The 14,259-nt window shown below is 36.6% G+C and overlaps 1 protein-coding gene across 3 annotated transcripts in view; it reads right to left on the bottom strand.

The window, feature by feature from the left end:
* Positions 1 to 751: 751 nt before the first annotated feature.
* MME (membrane metalloendopeptidase) overlaps positions 752 to 14,259 on the bottom strand; it is a 94,927-nt gene continuing 81,419 nt past the window's right edge. For all 3 annotated transcript variants that reach the window (XM_063620285.1, XM_063620286.1, XM_063620284.1), the window contains exons 19-23: positions 13,728 to 13,861; positions 13,552 to 13,617; positions 10,123 to 10,218; positions 9,723 to 9,799; positions 752 to 1,984 (exon numbers count right to left, since the gene is read on the bottom strand). In XM_063620285.1, the coding sequence (XP_063476355.1) occupies positions 1,885 to 1,984; positions 9,723 to 9,799; positions 10,123 to 10,218; positions 13,552 to 13,617; positions 13,728 to 13,861 (473 nt within the window). In that variant the 3' untranslated portion in view covers positions 752 to 1,884. The remainder of the gene's footprint in view (positions 1,985 to 9,722; positions 9,800 to 10,122; positions 10,219 to 13,551; positions 13,618 to 13,727; positions 13,862 to 14,259) is intronic.

Below are 14,259 nucleotides of genomic sequence, written 5' to 3'. Positions count from 1 at the left end.
GCACCAAACTGGAAAGTTCTCAAGTGCCCATCAACAATAGGATGAACAAATTGTAATAAGTCCCACAATAGAACATTATTCTGTAATGAGAATGAGAGATCCACAATCAGCACAATACAGAAGAATCTCACAAATGTAAGGCTGAGAGAAAGAAGCCAGGCACAAAAGAATACATACTGATTGATTCTATCTATATAAAAGACAAAACCAGGCAAAGCTAGTGAATGGTATTAGAAGTCAGGATAGTCGTTGTTCTGGGAGAAATAAAGTGACAAGGAGATGCTTTTAGAGTGCTAGTACTGCTCTGTTTCTTACAGGTGCTGGCTACAGGGCCATTGTTCAGTTAAAGTTAAGTTTATTGAACTGTATACTTACGCTTTATGCAATTTATGTACATATGTTATAGTATTTCTGTAACTCTTTTTTTTAAAGGCAAATGGGCATTTTTCAAGAGACAGGGAACTAATACTCATCATTTAGATAGAAATTCCCTGCTTTCATCTTTTGTTAGGAAAAATAAGAATTTTGGAAGTGCTCGTCTTTTGTAAAATCTTAAGTAATGAACTAAAATAGTCAATAGAACAGGAAAAGAGAGGAATAGAAGCCTCAAAAGATGAATTCCTATCAAGCAGTAAACAGTTCTTTTGCAGAACTCTTCGTGACTTAGAATTCTAGAAGGTCCATCAGAGGCCTCCCATTTCTATTCAGAAATGCACTTCTAAAGTTAGACAGTTGTCACAGTCTTAGGGAGTAATGAGTTCACAAGTTCAATTTATTATCAAAATATTTCCATCTGATGACAAACCTGAAAAGACAGGAGACGCAGAGCTACATAGATGCAGATATGCCCTTTTATCAGAGACACTCTTAGGGACAGATTTAATTTTGAAAGTCCAATTTGAAAACCACAAGTATATATATATCTCTAGACAACTGTCCAATGGCAATTTTTACCCTAAAGTTTGTGCTTAAAGCTTTTCATCAATATGATTTATAAGTTTAAATAGTCTCAAATTTTCATCTGTATATCACTTTACAGATCTTGGTTCACAACTGTTTATTTTAAGCTGAAACTTCAATATTCATTGATTACCTATAATAATAGTTACTCATAAATGTAGTCAATAATTAAATATAAAAATTATTATTTTTACATTTATATAAATCTCTTAAAAATACCAAGTTTTGAGAGATAGAGCAAGAAATTGCTTAGAAAATTGCAGGAAGCCTTAAGAATCTCAGCATCAGTCAAGCAGGTACAACAAAAAACAATTTTAGACATTCATTTTTTGCTTTAAGAGTGCTTAAAATAAATGATCACAGAATGAATAAGTGATGTATGGCAAAAATGAGTTTAAAACTATATAAGCTCCAAGGCCCCAATGTGTATAAGAATTCTTTGGAAGGGTTTTGAAGGACTGTAAATGTTGCAAATAAAAGTAAAAACTAGTAGTTAGGCAATGTGTTTTAAACTGTAGTGTCACCTACTGTTCTTCTGGTGCCTAACTGTATTCTTCAACATCTTCTTTTCCCTTTTGATTAGAAATCCTGGTCTACCTCAAAGGTTTTGCATTGTTTTCCAGGGACATCAGCAAACTGGTAGACCATATGAGAAACAGAAATAAACAGTAATATTATCGTTAGAAATTAAGCATTATGTACACAGTGAGAAGTGACTGACTTGATAGACCTTAGACCCCCTTCCTCCCTCCACATCCTTTCTAGAACAACCTAATGTTATTTGTATTGTGATGGTCCCCTCTCTGTTAATCACCCCCAAGTCAGTACAATGACCCCTAGGGCCCATTTTCTTTCGATTAGAGAATTCCCCATTTCTGTGGTGTTGGCAAGTCTAGCCAAGGGCTGTACTGCTTCTTTTGAAGATCACCAAACCCGGCACTTCTTTTCTGGATTCATATATGAATTCTTGCGGCAGTGAAAGGCTTCTGAAAACTCTGCAGAGTTTTGCAAAGTCCCAATAATCCTTTGAAACAAACAAAAAAAGTCACCGTCAGCATTTGATATTTGTGTCCATACCACACTGGAGCCCTGCAGCATCTCCCTCTGCAGGTCAAGCGAATGAATTTGGAATTTAAAGTTAAACTTAAAATAACCTGGTACAATGAGTCAGTGCCTTCTCATTAACAGAATTTTTAAATGGAGAAGTAACAAAGTACAGGAGTTAAAAGCACAGATTTGGGAGACAGACTGCATGGCTTGAATCCTGCTTATGAAGCTTCTTTGTGCCTTGGTTTCTGCACAATAGAACATGCATCTTAAGGTTGTCATGGAGAGTTAATAATTTATAAGCATTATATGTGTTTGTAAAACATGAATAATTCACATTTGAAAATGCAGTTACTTGGAGTTGTATTATAATAAGAATTTGGTCAAAGAATATTATCATGATTTCTCACTATGTCTTGAAAGGGCTCACATAATGACTTAAATATAATAGACTTTAAATAGATATTTTTTGTTGATTTGATAGAGGATTATTTTCCTTTTTTCCAAAAGGGCTCCTTAAATATCAGAAACTGGATTCAGCCTGAATAACTGGAAAGGCTGGCAAAATGCCATTTTCCTCTTATCTCTGACCCCAGTGGGCAAAAACAACACAGTCCAACTCACTATCTGCACCGAGCAGCGTTTGAGGGGAGAGATGGGTCAGTACATTGATGCAGAGGTGATGTTTTCACACCCACCCTGAACCCTGAACCACCTCCTTCCCTTCTCTTCCTGCTGAGGCCAGCCTACCACGCTTGCTTGGGTTGGGAGGAGGGGCCCAGAGACAAGTGGACTGGAGTGGTGGAAGGACTAGGCACAAATGACAGGTGAGTCCATTTTGATTTATGGAACTCTCCCTACGTGGCAGGTATACTACCGTGTGTACATCTTAGGACTTCTCTCTCCTCCGACCGTGCTCCACACCACAGTCAGAATGATCTGTAAAATTTAAATCAGATTCCATAATCTCTGATTGAAAACCCTCCATGGACTTGAAGGAAATTTAAACTCCTGTCCATGGCCTCCAATGTCCTCCTGATGGCTCCAGTCTCCTCTCTAGCCTCCTTGTGGTAAATTTCTCTTCCTGTTCCTCCTTAGGCTCAAACTATGCTGACCTACCTTCAGTTCCTCAAACCAGCCAAACCCTGTCCCTCTTCAGGGCCTCCTGCTACCTGCAGACCCTACTCCCTGGAAAGTTACTCAGCAGTCAGTACATGGCTAACTCCTCAGCCTTCATGCCTTTGCTTAAATATCCCCTCCTTGGTCCCCTTCTTTGAATGCCATCTAAACTAACTCCTCTCACAGGGACTATCCCTATCAAAGCACTTACCACATTTACAATGATTTGTTCTCCTTTCTTACTTCCTGACACACCCACTAGACCAATTTCTATGAGGGCAAAATACAGCCTTTGTATCCTTGAGTTCCACATCTGTGGATTCAACCCAATGCGGCTGAACATACGTGGGGGAAATATTTTGTCTGTACTGAATGTATGGACTTACTTTTCTAATCATTAATCCCTAAAGAATAGAGTATAACAAATATTTACATAGCATTTACATTGTATTAGGTATTATAAGTAATCTAGAGGTGACAGAGTACAGGAGGGAGAAGGTGTATAGGTTATATGCAAATACTACACCATTTATATCAAGGAGTTGAGCATCCACAAATTTTGGTATCTGCAGGGGCCCTGGAACCAATCCCCCACAGATGCTGAGGGAAGATGCTGTACTGTGTATGTCTTGCCCCCTGCTGCACCCCCAAAGTCCTGCACAGGACTCAGTACATACTGAATGAATTAACCTGTGACCTGGTTGGTCACAGTGATTACCTGTAGAGAAGTAATAGGACATTAGGAAGAAAAACACGACTTAGTGTTTCTGTTGTTTGTTTGATATTATGGACCAACTGGAAGAGGAAGAAAACATTTTCTTTCCCTTTCCTCATTCCAGAAAAGAGAGATCCATATGGATTTTTTGTAAGTCTGACTTCCTAATATGTCACCCATCAATGCATCAACTAACTTCTCTATCCCTCTCCACCACAACTCCCCTATCTTTTATGGAGGATGTAATCTTTTCTGGTTGTTTGTTTTTTAGGACTCCTGGAGGAGTCTTAAAGATGAAAAATAATCTCCTGGTGTGGGAGGGTTGAGGTGAACTGGAGCCAGAAGCTGGGGAATTTATATTAGTCCACTTGTCAGGGAGATGATTGGCCTTCCCAAGAATGGGTAGGTTCCAGTAATGGCAGGTTATGTGAATGACAAGAAGAGGCTTCCTGCTCTGAGCAAGGCCATGAGAGGCCCTCTGACAGCATGGCGCATGGTTGTTGGAGAATCTGGACATGAATAGTGGAGGCTCTGGAGCTCATGAGCATTGGAAGGAAATGGAACCACTGACTCCAGCGGGAGCATTTGGACTGTAGGGATCTCAGCAGTGACCATGGTGGGCTGAAGATGGAGGCTATTCTCTAATTTCTATGCCTGTGTGATGATTTCAGATTTCTGAATAACCCTGAAAGAGTATGTTGAAAAGCCACTGAAAGTAAATGGCTCATCTCCTAGCTTGGTCTAAGAGCTCAGAGTTTGGCTTAATTTGATTTAAAAAAACAAATGTCCATTTCTTACAACTGAAATATTGAAAAACAAATTCACTACTTGGACTATGTGAGAGTACAAGGAGAAGTCTGCAGTCTGCAAACCAGAAGATGGCCCTCACCAGAACCCGATCATGCTGGCACCCTGATCTTAGACTTCCAGTCTCCAGAACTGTGAGAAATAAATTTCCATTGTTCATAAGCCAAAAAAAAATTCACTTCTATAATGTAGTCAAAAGTGACTGTTTATGTAGGAATCAAAAGAGCTTAGAAATTAGGAATTTGCATTGGTCTTTAGTCTTTCAGGTTGTGGGACTCAAGGATTCTTAATGTTAGAGAGGAGCTTTGATTCATTAATGCAACCTTCTTCCCAATTCAGGATGCCTAGCTACTGGCTAAAGACAGTTATTCTGTCATCCTGGGCATTCCTCACACTAGGGAGCAAGCTCCCCGGTTGACAGGGTAAGCCATGAGCATCACTGACTGGAAGAGTTGCACGTTTTTGTTTTTATTTTATTAATTTTTTTCCAAAGGATTCTGTCTTAGATTTAATCATATGGGAACAAGTACTTCGGTAAAAATGTCCAAACCCACGACTTAATTCTATATTTTTCTTAAAAAGTATTTTTAGGATTTATATTTATAAATCTCAAAATTAAGTTAAAACAACAAACAAAAAACATCTAAAAGAAAGAAAAGTCTTCAGATAACACTGCAGAGAGTGGGCACTGCAGAAACACTCAGCCTGGTGTGCACTCAGCTCTCCACGCCCGTTCTGCCCATCCTCTCTCCATCCAAAGACTCCACTTAATTTGATCCTGAATAGGTCAACAACACACTAGGGCTTCACTTACTTTCTTAGTTAACGTTTGGTGTTTATGACATCAAATCTTTGAATAGATCATCTATTTTTTTCTGAGACAGGGTCTCGCTCTGTCACTCAGGCTGGAGTGTAGAGGCACAATCACAGCTCACTGCAGCCTTGACCTCCTGGGTTCAAGCAATCCTCCTGCCTCAGCCTCCCAAGTAGCTGGAACTACAGGCATGTACCAGCATGCCTGGGTAATTTTTTTGTTTTTAATAGAGACGCGGTCCCACTGTGTCACCCAAGCTGGTCTTGAACTCCTGAGCTCAAGTGATCCTCCCTCCTTGGCCTCCCAAAGTGCTGGAATTAACAAGTGTGAGTGACTGTGTCAGGCCTAGATAATCTATTTTGAAAAGTGAATACATTATTAATAAAACATCTTTTTTCTAAGAGATCACATTACATGAATTATCTTCTGTTATTAGAAGATATGTACATGAATTTCATGCTTTACAAAACTGTGCGCTTGTGTTTCTAATAACAGAAGATAATAAAGCTTTTATTAATGATTTCTTAAGGTGATTTACTTGAAATTTTTATTTTATTATGTAAAATAACTTATTGTACTGCTTATGTTTATTCCTTTGGCAAACAGTTACTTGTATTAAAAACATCTAAGAGATTTGGCATTGGGACCAAGAATGAACTTTATATCCTGTCTGATTATTCCTGCCTACTACAATTGGACTTCTGAATTACTGTTTGCAATTAATGGGTCCTCAGACAACCTTTGGTTAATTCTTGTAAATGAATGACTTTGCTACAAAGTTAACTGGCTTCATTCAGGAATAAGGTATCCAATCATCATCAACTACTTTTTATGATTCTTTCAAAGCAAAGTCATATTGATGAGTGTATGTTCTGCTATACAGTCATAAAGAAATAAATGCTGGAATAGATTTCTAGTTTTCAGCTAAAGACTGGAGGGGCTAACAGAAATTCTACAAAACTCACTAAAATCTATACTGATATCTATAAAATATCAGGAACCAATGCTAATATTGAAGGGAAATGGAAGAAACAGAAGAATTTCAAGGAGGGCTTATTAGCATGCTAAATTACAGAGTTATGAAGGAACAAAATAGCCATATTAGTTGAACATGTCTATATAAAACACTAGACAAAATATTCCTTCAAAATATTAGAAATTAAGCTTTGAAAAACATTTCTTGCTTTGCTAGTGGTGTCAGTTCTAAAAGTGCCCTTTCTTCCTGACTGGAAGATAATGTTGAGAAATCTAAGCATCTAAATCATTTTGCCCATTTGGACTTGCTTTACAAAATTATCAGACCCTTACATATTATATAGAAAATTACATCTAAATAATTTTAGAAACATATTTATAGATTACATATAAATATTATAATAACCATTCCCTGAAAAGACTATAGATGGCTAACCAAAAACTGGATTTCCAAAATGAAGTCAATATTTAAATTATAGATTCAATTTCTAGACTATTAAAAGAAAAATGTTTTTGGCTTAAATACCATTTAAGTTTAACAACATGTTTTCTGAGCTAATCAAAATGGAGGAATTAGGGAACTAAAGGCAGGCAATACAATAATAGGAAAGAAAACTAGGAGAGAAACAAACACACAGAAAAACCCTAATAAAAAACCAAAATAAGTCAAAAAGCATCACAATTGATATAAGAATAAATAGCTCGAAAGACTAAATTAATAAACAGCAAAACCATAACTAATAATCATAAAGTAGTCTGTGTCATCAAAATTTTAAAAAAGGTTAGGCTTTTTTTTTTCAGGATATTGTTTTAAGGCAGGAAGGTAGAAATGTGTTTTTAATAGATAAATTTTAATCCAGTGGTTAAGATAAAAATGTTAATACTTAAAAGAGACAAACTTTACCTATCAAAACTTAATTTGCAACCTCTCATTCTCTGAGGATGGTAGATATACTAGGTATTACAATAATATTACTGAAATTCACCTAGGTTTTTATGACATATGTTTTAGTTTATAGAGATATGCAGGGCAAACTCTTGACAAATTAGGTTGTATGGTGGTTTCTATGAGCTTATAAATGCTAGCTGCTATCCTTAGAATTAGATTCTTATACCTTAACTTCTAAAGTTTATTTTAAAGTATATAAATAAAGCTTTAGTCAGGAAGAATAAAACAACAACAGGTTAGACATAGCAAATATGGTTTTATAGATGCAGCTTTGTATCAAGTGTATTTTGCCTTTTGTTTTAATACTATGGCTATTTAAACATAAGGTTACAAATCTCTCTCTAATTCAGAAATATTTCTATATAACTACCAAGCACAATTCTTAAATAGCAACTCGATATCTATTAGTTTTTAAAGTTTTTTAAAAAATATGTTTTACTTTGTACAGCCAGGAAGTGGCCTGTTTCCAAAACTAAATGTAAGCTCACCCTTTTGCCAAGAAAATCTCCTTACCTCCAGAGAAAATAATAATTTCCTTGACAAAAGGTTGGCATTCCATTTACCCATTCCATTTACCCTTAACACACACACACACACACACACACACACACACACACACTTCTGTTGTTATGAATGAAAAATAGTCGATGAGGGATCTTTGGAACCAGAACAACAATAAAAACTTAAAGACACAAATAATTTAACTTATTTATAGCAAAATATTGTTTTCAGTTTAAAATTGGAGCTAGAAAACAGTTATATACTTATCTACGTTTTACTTAACCACTGATCCATTACTAACATTCTGAAATGTGCAGAACATAAGAAATGAGCACCAAAAAACCCTTGACTGATAGGGAACTATTGCAAAATACATAAGAATTCTTATTCTGTTCATACCTCTTGTCTACAAATAATCCTAGTATGAACTTTCAAACCCACACACACAAAATAGGCTCTTCATTTATATTAACATTAATCCTCTAGCAACTCTCATGATAATTTAATCCTTATTTTACATATCAAGAAACTGAGGTACAGAGGTTACATTAACAGTTAGTAAATGGTGAAGCCATGGTTGGAACTCAAGTGTTTCTTACCTCAAAGCTTAAGTTCACTTTAGTAAGGAAAAAGACAACTTTAAAAAAATTAAAACTAAAAGTTTTTTGAATAAACCACAATGGGAATTAATCCAGTCACTTTTGTTGCTCATTACCTATAAAGCAGTTAATTTGAATATCTTAGCAGAACTAAATTTAGCTTGGATTACAGAGATAATAGGCATACCATAAGCAGTTATTGAGTGAATGAATATTGAAAGAAATGTTAAGGCAAATACTAGATGACGATGATGATGACAATGATGATGATGACAATGATGATACTAACAAGCTGAATAAATTCTTTGATTTTTAAATGAGCTACTTTATTGCTTCATAATTAAATGTGTTTTTCTCAATAATTGAATGTGTTTTTTCCCAGGAGTAAATGATCTGGGCAGTATGCTTACATTCATTTTATGTAGAGCTTTTGAAATTTAGCCCATTAGTTTTCTTTTGTTCTCAAATTTCATTTTCCAACTACCCTACAACATTTTTAGGTTTTTTTTTTTAAACTTTCTTGCCTGAGAGGTGTTGCTGATCAGCAAATGAGTGACTAAGTGTTCTAGTACATGGGAAAGGGGTAGCATTAGGAATTCAGTTCTTAAACAAATACACAGGATCTACGATTTAACATTCAAATGTTGGTTGGAATGACTCTCTTCAATCATTGTTCTCTTAGATTTTCTAATTTGGGAAGAACTTTAACTTCTTCTAGCTCAATTTTCTACTCTGTAGAGCATTTTTCTCTCACATCCTTGATGGGCTGTGCTTCAATGTACTCTCTCCTGAAGCTTTGGGAATAATGTTCTTCCATAGTGAAGAAACTCTGATTAGTAGAAAGTTTCCTTTATGCTGAAATTTTTCTTTGCAATTTGGAGCTCATTGGATCTGGGCCTAAACCATTCACAGCCTCTTAGACATGTCTTTGTGCTAGCTTTAAATTGAGCCACTGTTCTGAGGCGACATCTTTGTTGGAACAGATCAAGCCCTGAGCCTCATCGATTCCAAGGAATTATAATTATTGTAGATTCTAAGAAAGAGAGTGGCCAAGGCTATGCTTATGTAGAATGCTCTGATGTGTTCTCTTGATCCTATCTTTGACTCTCAAAAAAAAAAAAAGCACTGAATTTCCAAATGTAAAAGAATCAGAGTTAGAAAAGTCTAAATTCCAAATGTGGAAGCAATGGACCCAATATAAGAGCACCTTGATTGCTGTTCATCATACCCACGCACCTGAAATTGCCTGGACTGTGCACATCTGTTTTAATGGAGTTGACCGCATACTCTGGCCTATAGGTTCCACACCACACCTAGAGATAGGAATAGGAAAAGCAAAGCATATACTCAGGTTCAATCAAGGATTATTTGTTTGAGCAAGTTGAGGGGAAGGAGAAAAATTAAATTGGAATTCTGCATTCTTCAACCATTCACTCTTCAAATAATGTTCAATGAAAGCCAACCAGGAACATAGTTATTTATCATTAATATGATCCAACAGTCTATTATAAACAATGAAAGCGAATCAAGTCAAATGCTCTGTAAAACAAGAGAACTCAGCATGTGACATCTAACTTACTGTGAAATTATAACTCAAAATGGTTTTCATATCTATCAATCAAGAAAGACACAATACCTGTGCAAAGTTCAAGAAAAATAGTTGTTTGTGATTTAGGTCAAGTCCAGGAAGTAATTTTTCTTCGCCATTCTTTTTAATATAATTCTGATAGGCCTAGGCAGTTGATAAAATAGAAAAACAATAATAATAATTCCTAAGGTTATATATAAACCTATGTAAAAGATCATGCTACCAAGTAATTAACATCTTATGTTAAAATCACCCTAATAATATATTTAGTTATGGTAACCTACAACTATTTTATGGATTAGAAAGACAAATCAAATTTATTTACACATGCTCTGAAAAGAAGATACTGAATAGTAGATGACAAGAGCCTGGCACATGTCAGGTGATCAATAAATGTCAATTGAATGAATGGATGACCTAAATAAGTGATGAAAAACTTACCTAAATGTTGTTTTATAAATTGATAAATAAGACCAGTCAGGACAAATGAATTGCCAAGGAAGTCTGCAATTGCTACATTTAGCTTAGTTACTACTATCTTAGCAAAACAGACTCACCAGACTAAGTTCGAGTGATTCTTGCCAAGTCAAAGGATTCTCCTGAGATCCCTTAGAGGCCTAGTCTCCAATGTGTCTGGGGATAATAAAATGCAACTATTCTGGTCTTTTGAAGACAGGACAAAATGGACTGAGCCTCAGGTACATTTGAAGGAAAATATTTAGGTAATTTGAATGTCAGAAAATCCTCTTAATTCTTAAAGATTTATGCACACTACTGAAAAAAATGAGTTTTCCTCTACTAAATAAACTTTTAAAAGGAATTCATAATAAACGTTCTGAGATGTGTCATTTCCAATTTAATACAAAGGAAGGTGACCAACTAGATGAGCAGAAGACAGATTTCATTTCTTCCACTTACCATCAACATAGACTTACTGAACCTCTACTATGTAAAGATGCTGGGGATATGGGGAAGGCTTGCACCTGCTTCCTCTTAGAGAGCTCGCAATCTAGCAGGCAGTCAAGGCATTACACGTTAAGAATTTACATATTTTCAAAGTGTAATAAAATATTTGCACAATTGTAATTTACTTCATCATTACAATTCTGTATTTGCTCTAGGTGAGGATCTCCATGGGAGTACTATCAATCCCAACTTTGGCTGGATTTTATAGCAGTGATTCTCAATCTGGCTATGTATTAGAATCACTGTGGGAATATTGAGTGCCAATGCCTTCCACTTCCAGCCAAGATGGAGTGATAGGGACTGGATTTAACTTCTTGCCGAAACAACTAAATGATGAACAAAATGTTTAAAACAATGGTTTGCATAACACTGAACATCAGACAAAAGGAGAATGACCCCTGAGAGATATTAAACTTTACTCTCTGTGAGTCCCATGACTGCTGAGCTTATTGTCCTGAGAGTTTTCAGGCCATATCATAGGAGAAAAGCAGTCAGAGCTGGGGGGACTCCTTAAGTTGAGGAGAAGGAGCTCAGAGTTGAGGGACACCAAGAACAGGTTATTAAAGAGGAGAAAGCTACACAGAAAGAGAACCTCAGAGATTACAGATGGTCATCCTCAAGCATTCAGCTTAGTCTTGATCTGAAGACGTGTGTGAGCAAAATACCCAATGCTAGGAAAACAATATCCCAAAAGGATTAGAGATAACAATTTATGGTACTTACACAGGACAAGAATGGAAACCCCCAAGATTCACAGAGTAGATTCTTATCTTGGCAGTTGAGAATAATGTCCCTAGACTGAACACTGTCCCCATCCCAACCAATAAAAGTTACAAAAGGAACACCCAAAAGGATTAAACCATTTTCAAGGAATTTAACTGTATCCTAGAATAAAGCTCAAGAATATTTATAGGAACAAAAGAACATCCAGCACCCAAAGAGGTAAAATGCGGCCAGGCACAGTGGCTCACACCTGCATTCCCAGCACTTTAGGAGGCCAAGGCAGGTGGATTGCTTGATGTCAGGAGTTTGAGACCAGCTGGCCAACATGGCGAAATCCCATCTCTACTACAAATACAAAAATTAGCCAGGCGTGGTGGCACATGCCTGTAATCCCAATTCTTGGGAGGCTGAGGCAGGAGAATCGCTTGAACCCAGGAGGTAGAGGTTGCAGTGAGCTGAGATCATGCCACTGCATTCCAGCCTGGGCGACAGAATGAGACACCATCTCAAAAAAAAAAAAAAAAAAAAAAAGAGGTAAAAGGTACAATGTCTGGCATCGAGTAAAAAAATTACTAAACATTCAAAGCAGCAGCAATCTACTATGCCCCTGGAACTGGTTGGACTCATTCTTTTGGAAACCTTGTAGCTGACTTAATCTGCCAAGCTTCACACTCTGATCATCTTTGGTCACTGCCAAATTGCAGGCCCCATCAGTCACCTCTTCCTCCACTTCTCTGGTGCTTCCTCTTCCCTGACCCAACCATTGATGTTATCCTCCTCCACTCTAATCCAAACATTTCTATAATGAACAAATGATTCTACATCCTCATTCACTCCACTGATCATTCCATCCATCCTTGTCTTAGAGAAGCCTAGTTCTAGCCTAGGAACAACTTGTTCCTTGTGACATTTCAAGTAGATGCTGCTCGTTCTCCTACATATGGGCTACTTCATAGTTGAGAAAAACACTCAAAATCATCCCCATTCCTCTTTGTTGCTTCCTAGACCATCATTCCTCCACCCTTTTATGAAATTCCCTGCCTTTTCTTATGCACATGGCATCCACCAGACTATTTTTTAACCCTTGCTCAGATCCTCAAATAATGACCTTTCATAAAGCATTCGTTGCTTTATCTCCAGCTCTTTGAATAGTGCCAAACCTATTAAGCCTCAATGAATATGTATTGAATGCAAGAATGAATGGAAGTCTAAATGGGATTCTAAGGGATGCTCCACTGTTAATAGTCCTCTGTGTGTAATAGTGTGGTTGACTATAAGGCCATGTGCTGGAACCATACCACGTCAGTCCCTTACTGTATCATATATGAACTATGGTTTAATATGCCTGTGGTTTACATTGATTTTTGTTCCCAAATGCTACTTCACCTGCTACAAAACTGAAGGTCCTATTTCCTATATTGGTCAATGACCCTGAAATAATCCTTCTTATGGGACATTTCTTCTAAAAAAATTTATTCCAGAGATTATTTCTTAGAAAAATGTTGCCTCCTTTGTGAACTTGCTCTCTCCTCATTTCAGCTGATATAATATTCCATGTTTTCTCTTCTTCTTGGCTCTTTGCAAACTTAGTGTTCAGCTCTGTCACATCAATGTATTGACCCTTATGGTTAGCATATTCACAACTCTTTCTCCTTATATTTTTTTCCATTTTCTATTCATCATTTACTGCTTATATGAGTTTCTTTTTTTGCAAAAGGTTTTAAGTGAATTATTAAATATGAGAAACACTCTAAATCACTAAAATGGAAAGAAAATCCTTTTACTTACTCTGTATGCTTGACCAAGACCTCCATTATCAGCAATGTTTTCTCCCAGTGTATTAATTCCATTGAGCTGTTAAAAAAGACACTTTATTAGGATTGTTAAAAAAAAAAAAACAACACCAATAATACACTTAAGATTGAACATGTCTAAAACTTTTCATGAGAATGCTAATGACATACGTGCTGTCCACCTGCCAGGTCCCAGGAAAAGTTTCCATACTGATACACCATGCACTGGGATTGCTCCTTAAAGTTACTTGCAGACTGTTGAGTCCACCAGTCAACGAGGTCTCCATCTTTGTTAAAGTTTCTGCCTATAATATATTTATTTAAGTAAAAGGGGAACTCATTGCAACAAGAATTATAAGATATCTTTAATTCAAAGTGCAAGGACTGAAATACTGCTGTGTGACAGAACATTAAATTAGGCAGACGATGAGAGAAACTGTCATCCCTCCTCATCACAGAGTTGGCAAAGCCTGGACTGCCAGAGCTTTCTTTGCTAATGCGTCTCAGGATTGACCCAGACATTTCACCCATTTGGCTCTTGATATCTCAGAAGAGGCCGCCAGACAAAATATTCTTGAAGTTATGCCTTGTTCTATTGAATGGTTTTTACTTGACCCAAGTCTGTTTAGTTTGATATTTTGAGATTTTTAAAATGGTCAACATTTTTATTCTGGCATTTTTATATTCCTGGACCCTTCATAGG

This window comes from Symphalangus syndactylus, chromosome 17 (genome assembly GCF_028878055.3).
Source record: "Symphalangus syndactylus isolate Jambi chromosome 17, NHGRI_mSymSyn1-v2.1_pri, whole genome shotgun sequence".
Classification (NCBI taxonomy): Eukaryota; Metazoa; Chordata; class Mammalia; order Primates; family Hylobatidae; genus Symphalangus; species Symphalangus syndactylus.
Note: the sequence above shows the minus strand (reverse complement) of the source record. Positions and strands in the feature narration are given on the sequence as shown.